This window comes from Leptinotarsa decemlineata, unplaced genomic scaffold (genome assembly GCF_025532065.1).
Source record: "Leptinotarsa decemlineata unplaced genomic scaffold, Ldec_3_MD MMD2_P_RNA_scaffold_12, whole genome shotgun sequence".
Lineage (NCBI taxonomy): Eukaryota > Metazoa > Arthropoda > Insecta > Coleoptera > Chrysomelidae > Leptinotarsa > Leptinotarsa decemlineata.
In genome coordinates, this window is record NW_027412526.1 from 7634477 (window position 1) to 7649230 (window position 14754).

Genomic DNA, 14754 nt, shown 5'->3' on the forward strand with positions numbered 1-14754 from the left:
TCACATCGGTCCTTACATTGAAACTTGATGGTGGGAGAGTACTTGTTGGAGTACTAGGAGGTGAGTCCATCGATAAGGATTGTCGAGGCAACCTTCTCTTTTTGGGAGGAGCCACCATATCGCTTAGCGGTGGAGAGTCTGAAAATATCGAAAATCAGAGTTTTATTCGGTTTTATACTTTATTAGTTACATTGGAATAAATTTGTCCAGTAATATTTTGAGCGGGAGATTAAAGTTGTCTTATCTTGGGATATTTTTACCTGACCCACTATTTGTTTTTTAGTTTTCCTCTATGATGACGTAGTAACTGCTGTGCTACAAAAAACCACTACCGAAGGTAAGAATATCCAGTGACATCAATTTTTTCCACACTTGATATTTTCAATCATTAGAGAAAATATCTTTTTGTCTGACAAAAAGAATTGTGGGGAAGACTTTGTTAGAAGAATGAATTCTGATGGTAACAAGTATTTTTTTCTAGTATCTGAGTTTGACTTCTAAGAAATGCAATCCAATTCAAGAATAAGAGTGCATTTTTTCACGACAGAAATATATGAAATCCAGGCCGTTTTTTTAGCTGATACCACTAGTGCTATTTTGGAAACGGTAGGTCGTACAAGGACGGTTAAATGGAACGAAAGTTACCTTTTTAGGGATGCAACACAATGGTATTTTCAGATCCAAGAAATTATCAACGGTTTGTGAGATATTTGCAAAAAACAAAATGACAGATTTTATTTTTTGCTCTACCGCCTCCATTTTAAATAATACCGAAAAATGACAAAGAAACTTTTTGCTTTATTTCATGTGCTTTATTATCTGGGTGAACTCATTTTTCAATGCAACGTTTCTTTCATTGAATTCCATCATCAACATATGTTTTTTTAAATACGGAACTGTATATTGTTTTATACATTTTCGTAGTCATTATAATTACAAATTCGTTGATATATCACATCTATATTTCCCGACGTTTCTTCCCGAAACCACATCATTATCATTTTTTATTAAGAGCTCGAATTTCCGAATGTTACTGAAATCCAGAATTTTCCTGTCAATGTCGTTCATTGAGATTATAAATATTTGTATTCACTGAAATCCAACTAAATTTCTGTCAGGGTCGTCTTGAAAAAGAGAGACCAATAATTTTTGTATCAATATCAAGCCATTCATAATTTCCAAATGTCTTTTGAAAATTAGTAGCTACCCAAAAATTTCTGTTCAGAAAATGAGGATATCAACAAGAATTAACTAATAAAAATACTTAATTAAAAAAGTCACAGATGATTTTCACGAGAAACATGATAAGCGATAATTTCTTTTTTTGAAGTAAGCCATGAAATACATGAATGTGTATGTCAAGTTAATTGGAACACATACAATAAAAGTTATTCTCTTAGCTTTAAGCTAAGAGAGTTTTACCTATTGGTAAGGTTATGAAGTCAGTTTTTGAGATATATGAGGGATAATATTCATTACTTTAAAAAAAGAAAATCCACATCCAGTTGAAGTTCGAATTACTTCTATACACACCCTGTATGCTAAATTTGAACCTGGAATTATTTTCTTTCACAAATTGGAATGTTGGATAGTGCTGAGAAAAAGAATATTGCTAAAAGAGACATATGAAAAGAGAATTGAAGACAGCAGAAGATGAAAGGGGTTCAACTATTCTAGTTGACAGTCTGAAAAATTATCACTGGTTTTTATAGTCATTTCGTGAAAATTACAATAATTCTTTTTTTACAAAAAAAATATTTTGATAATGGGGAATGTTCCTCAATTTGGGTTATTACAGCAAATGCAAGTTTGAACAGAATAAAGTTGAGTTTAATTCATGAGTTTTTCAAATTCACTTCGAAAAGTATTCAAATTGATGTTTCAAATGTTGAGTTTTAATTTTTAAAGGGATTTGTTTCTAATTCACATATTGGCAACAGCGCCTATATCAAGTTGAAATAATTTATACGTATCTAGATAATCTACATTAAAAAAGGAAAATTATCTTTATAAATCAACAATTAAGGCAGAATATAAATTATAGTTGAATACCACCTCCACAAGCCACACAAACAACAGTTCTTTTGTTATTTATTTATATAGAGGAAGATGCACAAAATGTCATATATCACAGAATGTTTTGGAACTCGGAACATAAGTAAACAGAACAGCACGCCTCTGAAATATGTCATCTTTGTTTGTCTCATACACGTAACAGACTCATTGTCCTTTATTAGCTAGAACCGATGTTGCCAAAGGGTGAAATAGAAACGAATCCCTTTAAATGTTGAATGCATTATTTCATTCCTCTTTATGATTTAAATGATTTTTTTAAAGAAAAAGGTTGAAATGATGAGTTTAGAGTTGTTTTAAAGCTCTTTTATGAAAACTACTTGATTTTCGTCAGGAGGAACATTCCCCATTTAAATGAAGTTGCTTTTCAGAAATACTTTTTATCTTCCTTGAAACTACAATATAATTGATACTATTAAAATCATGCCCCATTTCTGTATGAACATACAATAATTCAATTTAATAGCTATGTGCAGTGTGATTTTGAGTAATTTTCATTAACCATATCACAATAAAAAAGTCTTGGTCGATCGTTTACTGAACTCGTGGATTCAAATTTATCTCAGTCCTCATGGTAGCACGATTATGGCGACAGTAAAATGGGCGAAGCGCGCGGTACGTTGCTCGAACAGAACATTCATTTTGATAAAACAATTTTATTATTTGCACAAGTTGTTGAATGCTATATTCTTCCATGGTAATTTGCCAAAACACAACTAATTTGACAGATGTAGCTTTGACAATATGCCCATTATCAGTAGTCAAAATACGGAAGTCCCTATGTTTGTTATGTGAGCATTATTTCTACTATAACACTCCTATTGTGTGTTATTCTACTTCCCATTCTACTATTAGAACTATCCAATCCTAGAATTAGTAAATCATTGACTTTTTGATTACCACCATCAGACATTTACCATTCACTACCTTCATCAACACTTGAATCATTGTCTATTCACGACTCCATAAACAAAACCTAATGGAACCTGTCATCATTTCAATTTTACCACACAAGAACAATCAACAACCTCTCTATTCGTCCAGTTTTTACTGTGACATCAAAATGAAAGATATAAGAAAACCTTCTCAACAACTTTCAGTAACTACGTCATCATTGGGCACTATAATTTATTATTAAAAATTATCATTCCTACAAGGACTCCTAGTTCCTACAGATATACCTACTATCGTAACTCTCATCTGGATATTTTGTTGAGGTAAAACCCATTTCTTTGAGACAATCTTCCGTTCCTTGGAACATCTGCTGATCAACACCTGTTTTTCATCTAGTGATCACCAGCAGATGATGTCTGTACCGTTATAACATTCTGCAAATAATTACTTTAGTTTATCCCTATCAAAAATTAGTATTGTCTAAAATTATAATGAAGCGTTGAAATTACTCCGGGTGATGACTCCGGTCTTCGGGTGATGACTGTCATCACCCGAAGACGATTGTAGATACTAGCAATCGAAACGTCGTGAACTAACGTGACTTGGAATCTCTCAACTTTTTATTTTTATTTTCTTTTTCTTTATTTTTATTCATTTTTGTTCAATTGTTCGATTTTACTTGTATTTTATTTCACTATTACTTCATTTCAGGTTTTTTTTTGCTTAATATAATTGTTATTTTCAGCTATTCATTTTTAATTCTTCTTTTTTAGTTGTTTCAGGGATTTCAAATCATTTTATATAGTAGACAATGGAAGTCCGAACCAGTGAAATTCATATACAGGTATGTTTTAAAATAGCTTTCTAAAATGTCTTGATATTTATGCCATTTCTATTGCGTAATCTTTGCCTCTATTTGACCACAATTACACAAGCATATCGAATGTTATAAAAACTGCAGTTCTAACATCCAAAATCTGAGAAGTATTTACACGGATCAAGCGCGACTATACCTCTATCTTTATGAAAACTGCTTTGAATACCATCTTTGCTAACAATTTTTCTTAAAGAAAACAAAAAATGTCTACTCATATATCAATTGATAACCTACATTTCAATATTCTGAGAATTTCTTACTTTCAGTGTTTAGATAAATGACATAGTTTTTTCTATACATGTAGTCTTTTTTAAAATTTATTCAAGATCAAACATTTGTGTTTAGCTTTTAGCGTTTTACTTTTTTGACTAGTCCAATTATAAGTTATCTGATGTATTTAATCTTGAAATTGTGTATGTGTGAAAATTTTAGTGATGAATAAAACTATTTCTGTTTGCCAATTCTCAAATAAAATCATCATAAGGAACAATTTGTTCTTTTCCAAATAGTGATTTCTTGTAACAGGCATCGTGGTCTAATCCTGTTTAATAAGGCATTATTTTAAAATAAAATTCACTTTCTGACCCATTGAATAATTTTTATATCCATAAACTATTACACCACTCGAAGAACGTGTTTAGGCGGCCGAATCCTTTTTCGAAAATAGTTTTATTAAACCGGTTTGATAACGTTCTTCAAAATGGTGTTTGCACTAGAGATGAAACGGGTAGCATGGCTCTAGCCAGATATCGGATATTCGACGCCAACCTTCCAGACGGATATTCGGCCACCGAAGAAGCACTATAGAGTGATCCGATTCGGATCTTTTCGTTGATACGCAAAGTTAACACTTGTTTATAACGCTTGCTACCTCTTAATGCAGAGAAATTAATATTCATTCACCATAATTTGCAGCATGAGTACTAATTCATTTTCAAAGCTGTAGAATTATTGTGTGACAGATGATCGTATTTCTTAAGTGATACTAACTAAATAGAGCAGTCAATTACCATTTTTTTAAATCCGGTATTCGGCCGGATAGGTGGTAGTTATCCGGTATTTAGCCGGATAGAGGTTAGTTATCCGGTATCCAGCCGGATATCAGTTTCACCTTTAACACAGGCAATAAGGCTGGTTTCATTTTTTTAAATTCGGTATTCTGCCGGATAGGCGGTAGTTATCCGGTATTTAGCCGGATAGGGGTTAGTTATCCGATATTCAGCCAGATATCCGTTTCACCTTTAACACAGGCAACAAGGCTGGTTTCATTTTTTTTAAATTCGGTATTCGGCCGGATAGGTGGTAGTTATCCGGTATTTAGCCGGATAGGGGTTAGTTATCCGGTATTCAGCCGGATATCCGTTTCACCTTCAACACAGGCAATAAGGCTGGTTTCAGTAATTATGGTTTTTGGTGGTTCTTCAAGATACACTCGACATTTACTGAGCAATATCCAAGTTGGTAGTGAACTTTCAACTCTCTAGCTAACGAGGGCGTTACAAAAGGTTACATTGGACCTTGCCAAAACAAACACTGAATACTCGGATAGCAAGAAGAGTTTTAGACTTCCGGTAAAATCTATCCGGATTGACCCATTGCATCCTTTTAAATACGGCACCAAACAATCGTTAGGCTACAGCAAGGATGACTTACATTCTCCAACAGGTCTACTTGTACGTCACTACCATCTGATCTGACTCATCATATGAAGAGACTTGACTTGTCGGAAGACAGTTTGTTATTTCAGTTTTAATGCTGAAATAGCAAAGCACATACATACTTTGCATCTGTCCACCGTGGACCAATTCATATTTTCACTGTTAGACAGTGTTTCAATCTCGTCACCCTCACCCTGAACATAACCTTAATGTATCAGTCGTGTAAGTTATATCAATTCTTCGAAGCTTGATACCAAAAAGTTGTTGGACTACAGTAGGGATGAACTACGATGTCCAACAGGCCTTCTTACTGGTCACTGTCATTTGAATCATCATATGAAGAGACTTGGACTGTCGGAGGACAGTGCGTGTCGCCTCTGTTTGGACAATGATGAAACAGCAGAGCATATACTTTGTGCCTGCCCCGCTGGGGACCGAATCAGGTTCTTACGAGTTCGGCAGTTCCGTACTCTTATCATTTGACCTGAAAGACCACTCACCATACAAACTAATCGGCTCCGTTAAGAAGCTGGGCGAGTGTGAATAGGTGTGAGCCACAATAAACCCTTGCGGGTTGCGGTGGACGGTCGAATAGACCCACTTACTTTAGACCTAACCTAACCCAGTACATCAAAGTGTGAAATGAATAAAAAAATTCATATAGAAACTTACCAGGCCTACTTGAAGGACTGTCGCATGAATGATCCTCACTGATCGCCTGCCGGAGCCACCTTTTCTTCGCGCTTCCTCTCGGATGGTGGTTTAGATCCGCTGACGTCGACGACACCGTCAAGCTTTTCATTGGCGAGTACATGCTACCTACGTCCTCCGTGGGTGTCACCATATGGGGCGTCAACGACGAAGGTGACATCGCGCTAGCCGTCTGCATGGGCTCGGGTGGTACCTTGTTGAGCCACTCGTTCATCAGTCCCTTCTTTGTCTTGGGGAACTTGAAGCCCTGCTCCAGCGGTTCTACAGCTGCCTGCACGAACAAGCAAGCGGAAGAGAGAGGAGTTTCGGGCGATGAGTGGGCTGAATTCGAATTGGAATCAATGTCTCGTGCTGGGGACTTCTCACCCTTGATTGAAGGTTCGCAACTCGAGAGGGCGAGCAGTAGACCCACAGCCCTATTGTCGCTGTTGTCGGTCGAGCACTCCTTTATAGGCGTTTTGTTAGGTTGCTGGACGCTGTCGTTTGGCGAGAGCATGTTCTCGTCTCCGGAAGTCATGTACGAATCAGTCGAGTTCAGCCTGTTCCTCCTAGAGGCTGACTGGCTTATGGTTCTAGATCGACCCTTCCTGCGTCGCCTCTTCATTTTCGGTTCTTGTTTCTCCTCCTCCTTCGGGCCGGGGCCGAGACCAGGTTCGGACTCGCGACGATGAGCCTGCTTGGCCTGATGCTCTTGCTTCCTAGACTCCGCCTTCTCCATCTGCTCGATCGCCCTCAAGATCGCCTCCAGCTTCCTCTCTTCCCTGCTGAGCTTCTTCGACTTTTCCTTCTTCTCCTCCTTGCCATCGGACTTGCCGTCGGATTTCTCGTCCTCCCTGTCTGATTTATAGTGCGAGCTTCTTCTCGTAGACGCCGGCGTGGAATGGGGACTTTTGAGTTCTTCTTCCTCATCCTCGTCTTCCTCTTCTTTAACTTTCACGGTCTTCTTGTCCTCTTCCGGCTCGGGGAAATCTTCCATCTTTTCTTCGGTTTTCAAGTCGAAAGTTTCCTCTTTGATATCGACTTCTACTTTCGTTTCCACATTCATTGGTTCCTCCTTGACTTGCATCGGTTCTTCCACAAGTTCCGGTTTCACGACCAACTCGCATTTTTCTATTTTCATTTTCACCGGCGAATGTTCAATCGGAGGACTGGGCAGTGGTGTGGGAGGTGTAGGGGCCCGAGGAGCGGGAGGGGGTGCCGGGAGACTCTCTTCGACCGGCGTTTTGGGAGAGTCAAGATCTGGGATGTTGGAAGAAACTGTTCTTCGCTTTCTCCTCTTCCTGCTGTGTCTTCAAAAAAAAAAAAATTGTTGAATGCATTATTGAAGGAAGAATTTAGATTGACTAAAATTGCGAGAAGAGAATACCTTGTCCTACAGAATTAGAAAAAAATATAATATAAAAAAATATAAGTACAGAAAATGCTTCATCAACCCACAAATATTCTTAATTATACAAACAAGAGTCCACTTTTTTTTTTAATTTGGAACCAAGTTACTCGTAAGGGTACGTAAAACAAAAAGAAAATGAGAAAAACACAAAAATATTAAGTATTGACTGAAGGACTTTATAATAATAATAATAATAATAGCCTTTATTAACCAACAGTTAAAAACCATTTACAGAGTTAACCAAGTATTTTGAAAAAAAGTAATATGGATCCTTATAATTACAAAGTTACAATTTGAGAAAATGAATGAATATTATAATATAATAAAATAAAAACTATACCAGAAAATTAAAAATTCTCCATGAAATACTGAGATGCAGTGTCAACAATATATTTTAGGGAATCAAAATTGATATCACCCAAATTTGAAATTAAATTGAAATTATTGCAAATGCTAAAGATAGGTGACTTGAGATACAAATTGGTTCTGGCCAGTCGGCTGTAAAAAGTTTTTGTATTTCTAGTTCTAAAATGAGGCACAAAGAAATGTATGAAAGATAACACCTCCATAGCATCCACATTGTTGTGCAGTAATTTATATAGAAAAATTATTCCAATAAGTTTTCTGCGTAATTCAAGACTTTATATGTATTTTTCAATTAATGTATTATAGCAATTGTAGAATGGAGACCATATAACAGAGCCGTATTTTAATTTTGACCTTACGTAGGCTACATAAAGAGTAAATAGAGCAGATGTTTGTAAAAGATCTACAACTGCGAATTATGAAGCCATAAACTCTAAATGCTTCATTTACTTTCGATCTAATAAGGTTGGAACAAGACAAATTTTGATCAAAATACACACCAAGATCTTTAATTGAGTTACTTTGTGACAGTGAAATGGTGTCTACTCGATAATTGTACTCGATGTGACTGACATTTTATTACTATAATACACTACTTTACATTTGGATGCATTGAGATATACAGTAGAACCTCGTTTATTTGAGTCGCGTTTAATCGAGCTCCGCATTAAATGATGTTATGTACTGGGCGAGTCAAGCTTGAGATTATGTGCGCGCTTTCACTATTCAAAAATCTTGGTCAAAAGTTATTGACTCTGAGGACTCTTATGACAGTGAAGAAGATATTCCATTGATTGACTTGGCTTCTAAATTAAAAATCCATGAAGGTCTGGTTCTGTCAATGATACAGAGAAGAAAAAAGTTTATTTGAAGTAATGCGAGCATTAGAGGGTTGCGAGAATGTGACAAGACAAGATGTTGTTGAATGGATTACAGCAGATAACATAGAGAAGAACTAAGTATCGAAGAAATAACGGATGCCTTGCAGGAAACCGGAGAAGTCAATGATGATGATGACGAAGTGGTAGATGAAGAGCCTGCCAGTAAGATAATCCATCAAAAACGTTTTGCTGCTTCAGAAAAGGCTTAAATTTATATTGAGCAGCAAACAGAGGCAACTGATCTACTCTTTCTTAATAGATGGCGGAACATTGCAGCGAGGAAAAGAGGATGCAATATGAAACAGAAGTGAATAGATAGTTATTTTACTGTTTTGTAATGTACTTATCTACATTCCACATATGTAGGAACATAAATAATGTTTTATTGGGCGAATAATAAATAAATCCGGAATATTCGAGTTTCATTTATCCGAGATGGGTTCCCCCCATTACCTCGGGGTTCTACTGTAGTTTGTTTACTTAATAAATAATAAAAACAGAAGTGGTTCGAGATTCGACCCCTAAGGTACTCCAGATGAAGGATTGATTGATTTTGTATTTGCCATTAAGTAACTTATGTTTTATAATTGAAAAAAAACCTTTGTAACCAAGTTCACACTGACACCACGTCTCCAAGATGCTATGGACGTTAATTAGAATACCCCCCCCCCAAAAGGAAACACTCCTCGAATGGAGGTTTATAATAAGATGTGAAATTATTGAAGCCTAACTTTTTTTAGTCGAATTCATTTTCAAGTCACTCTGATACTCTGCATTTCAACAAAGTATGCAAGTTTAATGAACTGCTGTAAATTATTATTATAGTAGTTCTTTGACTTGATTTTATTCTTATTATATTCTCATCTCGAGATTCCCATCAATAAACAAATCAAAACCACTTACAATTCCGGCGCCTCTCCATTCTTCTTCACCGCCGTATTCACCGTCGTCGTAGTCGACTTGTTTACGGAGCATTCCTCCTGATTTCCGCACGCGCACGCGATGCGCGTCGTGCCGATCGCGGCCAAATCGTGAGATTCGTGCTTGATCGTCAGTTCGCAGTTCCTGTCCACGACTGCTATCGATACGATAAATATGTGCAGCACGCCCTTCTCGATGCAGTGCCGCAGTTCGGCGTTTGGCCGGCACGATCTCCTGACAAACCGAGCGCTGTTGCCGTACGTTCGCGTATCGACGCACACCTCCGTGTTGTCCTTATTCAGCCGATAGAAGAAGAGAAACGGACCAGGTCTCTGCGAGTGCTGACGCGTCGTCAATGATCCGCCTGTGGCGCGATGCTGCGTCGACAGCATGTACTTCCCGCGCAGTTCGACGACGGGCGTGTTCGGCTGCAGGTTAACAGTGGCGACGAGGAATTTGATTTCAGTCAGCGGGTGGGTGTGCACGCGGCACTTGTGTACAGTCGTGTCGTACTGCACGCTCGCGTCCGAATGGATACCATTAACTCGGATGCTCGATATTCGAGCCCTCAATTCGGGAGAGTAGTGGTTCGTCACGGCCTCCTCGTACTTTTCGATCCACTGCCGCAACTGGGGCAGATGACTGGCCCAGGCGTCTTGATTCTCGTCCTCGCTGACGGGTTTCACCGGAGGTTTACTCTGAAACAAACAATGATCGAACATTTCAACGGCTGTCAATTTCCATGTACAGGAAAGACATGTACACCTGGGACTATGAATCACTATACATACATAATCATCAACTGGCACGATAAAACACATACTTTCAAATAGCATCCTTTTCTGGTACAAGTGAAAAACAAAGACAAAACAGTTAACGTTTGCATTTGATCATTGTGTGTTAAAGAGAACAATCCGGGCTGGTAGGTCGTGTTCGGATGGAACCTGAAGTTCCACACGTTTCTCTGCTACTACGGCAGACATCATCAGTGGTATGCGAGTTGACCGCGAGGTCGAAGGTTATATTCGGTCATTGTCATGTCATTGTCATAAGTCATTGCCGAGATCTCGCAGTCAAAGCATATACTATTGACAATGTCTGCTGCACTAGTTGACGAAATGTTTGGAACTTCAAGTTCCATTCAAACACGGCCTAAGCTTGCATTTTGTTCTCTTTGATCCTGACTAAGTCCGTAAAAGCATATATTCTTATATTCAGGGTTCCAATTTGGATGACAAGCTAACACTCACATCTAAGAGAGACGACTATGCAAACTTGAATAGAATATTTATTTCGCACAAGTGACAAATTACAAAATTTGTATAGTACAAGTCAAAAGAAATAGTGCACATTTTCATCCCATTACATCGGGAAGTGCTTTGTTAAAAACATTAAAAGGATTACGAACAACATATAACATATTACTAGAGACAATTATCTCTTGAAAGTGCCCTCATCCACATCTTCCAAACCATATGGTTCAGCTGCAATGAGTATTTGTTTTAGTTTGTGTTTAAATACATTGTGCACTTTAATGTCTTTTATGTTTTCAGGAAGTAAGTTGTAAAGTTTTAGACATTTATAAAAACAGCCTTTTTCTAGGACTGTAGTTTTATGTTGAGGGTAGCAGAATATATTCTTATTTCTCGTGTGGTGCGAGTGGTCATTTCCATAAGATATAAATAGTGATTTATTTTTGAAGACATAATTCAAACACATATACAGCTGTTAGAGTGAGAAGGTTCGGATTTTTGAAATATCCTCTACAAGATTCATTTACTCTTAGTCCAGCTAGAATTCTAATTGCTCTCTTTTGGATTCTAAAGACCTCTTCATTGTGTGTGCCGCCCCAGAATATAATTCTGTAGCACATGATGGAGTGAAAATGACCGTAATATGCCGTTCGTAGGGTACTCTGATTGACGACTTTTTGGGAGTTCCTTCAGAGAGTAGCAAACTCTACTACGCTTGCCGCAGAGCAGTTGAATGTGTTTCATCCAGCACATGTGTCTATCAATGATGACCCCTAGGAATTTGGTGGAGTCAACAAAAGAGATTTGCGTGTTATCGATTTCGATGTGTGCTGGGAGATCTCGTGTATTTCGACTATGCTTAAAAAGTATGCAGTTTGTTTTTTCAGTGTTTAATATTAGTGAGTTTTTTTCGAACCAAACTGATAGTAGGAGTATAGTGTTATTTGTTTTTTGACTCAATTCTTGATAGTCTTTTCCAGCAATTAGAACGTTTGTGTCATCGGTATAATTTGTTAATATAACAGATTTATCATGGACTATATATGGTAGATCGTTTACATATAAAATGAACAGGATTGGTCCTAATATACTGCCCTGTGGCACTCCCCTTAATATTAAAGCAGTTTCTGAGAGGTGATCTAATGAATTGTCCTTTATGCATACCCTCTGGGTTCGACCTGTGAGGTAGGATCTAAACCAATCCTGTGCAGGGCCACGTATACCCATTTTCTTCAATTTCTGTAGCAGAATGGCATTGAACATACAATCAAAAGCCTTTGATAGATCCAAAAAAACACCAAGTGCCAAGAATAGAAGTTCAATTTGATAATGTATCACTATTGTTTGATAGTGCTGTTTGTTATAAAGTTTTTGCGGTTTAAAGTTTTTATACTACGCATTTTTTTACAACTAATAAACTGTGGGCATTTGAAATTTTAAAATAAGTAAATTTCACATAGTAATCATAAATTTCAACTCTATATTGGATTTGTTTAACATTCCGCATATTGGAATATTCAAATTGTCCTGATATCTGGTTCCAAAATGGAATACAAAATAAGTGTTTACAAATTGATTTTTAGAAAGCTGACAAATTTCAAGAAATCGACCTATAATCAAAAGTTGGGGTTAATTTAATGAAAGCAATTCTTCTTTGAAATGTGCATTAATCTTACTTTGTTGCCTTATTTTGGATGCACAAATTGATGACGCAGGTGTAAAAATCCACTGACCGTATTGTACATACAATTCAAAACGCTATCAACCAATTCCAACTCATTAAAATTAAACTGAAAATAAAGTTTTCATTCTTCTTAAAAAAAAAATAAGACTCGGAAATTAAAAGCCTAAGCTTACAAAAAAACTGAAAGAAATTATATCAGTCCTAGTAGAACATGCAGGGGCCTGTGTTAAAGCCCTACTTTAATTTCAAAAATATAAATTACACTGCTGCTGATCACTTTCATTACAACATATTTTCTCATCGGCGGCAGAATGTTCTATTAGATGGAATTTCATTGGCAATGGGGTTCCACAAGGTTCCGTTTTGGGACCGGTGGTTGTTTCTCATTTATGTCAATGACTTAGTCCATGTTGACATCTGACGACACCACTATCCTCTGGCATAGCAATACCGCCTCCAATTTACTTGATCAAATCATCATCGACATAAGAAGGGTGGAAGAGTGGTGTGATTCCAATCTTTCATCATTCAACATCGATAAAACAAATGTGGTCACGTTTAGGTGTAACATAGGGGAAGTACACTTCGAAAATGTAAAAATGCAAGACAGTTAGACACTACTATCACAAGATCAGTTTATTTTGCAGAAATTGAGTCCTATTTACGTTATGGAATATGTTTCTGGGGAAATTGTGCAAAAATCCCTAGCTACAGGGATTCATCCCGCCCATTATTTGTGAAGCAAAAAATTCTGGCCTTAGTATGTCTTTTTTATTTTGGAAACAGTGTGTCTTATCCACAAAAAATATAAAAATCACCTCAATGAAGCATATTTTGATTTGATTGATTCTTACCTTCTTACGAACTATTTTCCTTTCCTTCCTCTTTTGGCGCCTCTGTACAACTTCCTTCTGAACTTCCCTCCTCTGCCTGGAAATCGCCTGTTTCTGATGATTATCACTTTTTCTTCTACTGGCAAGACTTCTGTTTTTATTTACAACATTGTTGTTATGCGCTTCAACAAAAAAGTTAAAATTAAAGTCAGTTCAGCAAAACACCGATTCTATTTCACAAAATGGTTCAAGTTTTCGCGGACGAGGTTTCCAGTGTCACTATTTTCCGGGTTTGAAGTCCGTCGGTTTTTGGAAATTCTTCCCGACGTTTCGCTGCCGCTTCTTTAGAGGTTTATATAAGTCAGGAAGAAACTTCAAAAATCGACGGTCTTCAAACACGAAAATAGTGACACCGATTCTATATCAATTTTTAGTATCACAAAATGCTAAAGTCTTTCAGATAAAATCATGAATGCCAGTAGAAACAAATAAACCAGAGACAGTGAAGTACAACTTTTAGGAACATTAAGGAGAAATCGAGAGATCAAGCAAGGAAATGTTTAAAAAAAAACCAATCCTCATTATTCTAGCATTCTAGAAATTGAATTTTTGAGGCTAGTTTTCAATTCTATCTGTAATTTTTTTTTCATCAAATCCATAGATATTTTATGCCCCTTATTTTAAATATAACCTTTATTCGATTTTCTCTTCAGCATGTTGATTCTAGATTATTCACCATCCCCGAACGTGTTTACCAGTTAGGTGCCTTATCCAACCTCTTCAATATTCACGGGGGGTGATGGAGTCCCTATCCCAAAGCCTAAATTGCTGTAATTTTTCCACCAACACCTGACGATCTTCACAATCCAGAGTGTGGGCATCATTTCACGGAGAACTCCTATGATATGATTTTAATATAAATTTTTCTTTATTCCTAATTGAAATCTTTTTTCATTTATATGGCAAAATATTGTCAGCCTCTTGTAAATAAAACCTGAAGGATCAATGATAAACTACAATGTTAATATAACACTAGCCGTTTCCTACTTGTCAGTTTGCTAAAAAACAAGTTTATTAAAAGCAATAAACTACATTACTGTGTACTTGAATTTATAAAATTGTCCCCCTATAATAACAAAAGCGTTAGTAATACTTTGGTGTTATCTGAAAGAATTAATTTACATGCAAGTCAAATAAGTATTTCTGAAAACTA

The 14754-nt window shown here is 36.8% G+C and overlaps 1 protein-coding gene across 4 annotated transcripts in view; it reads right to left on the reverse strand.

Annotated features, from left to right (window-relative positions):
- upSET (SET domain-containing protein upSET) overlaps window positions 1-14754 on the reverse strand; it is a 45286-nt gene that overhangs the window by 4570 nt on the left and 25962 nt on the right. For all 4 annotated transcript variants that reach the window (XM_074173544.1, XM_074173540.1, XM_074173536.1 and 1 more), the window contains 4 exons: window positions 13563-13723; window positions 9754-10469; window positions 6175-7502; window positions 17-138 (listed from right to left, as the gene is read on the reverse strand). In XM_074173544.1, coding sequence (XP_074029645.1) covers window positions 17-138; window positions 6175-7502; window positions 9754-10469; window positions 13563-13723 — 2327 coding nt within the window. The remainder of the gene's footprint in view (window positions 1-16; window positions 139-6174; window positions 7503-9753; window positions 10470-13562; window positions 13724-14754) is intronic.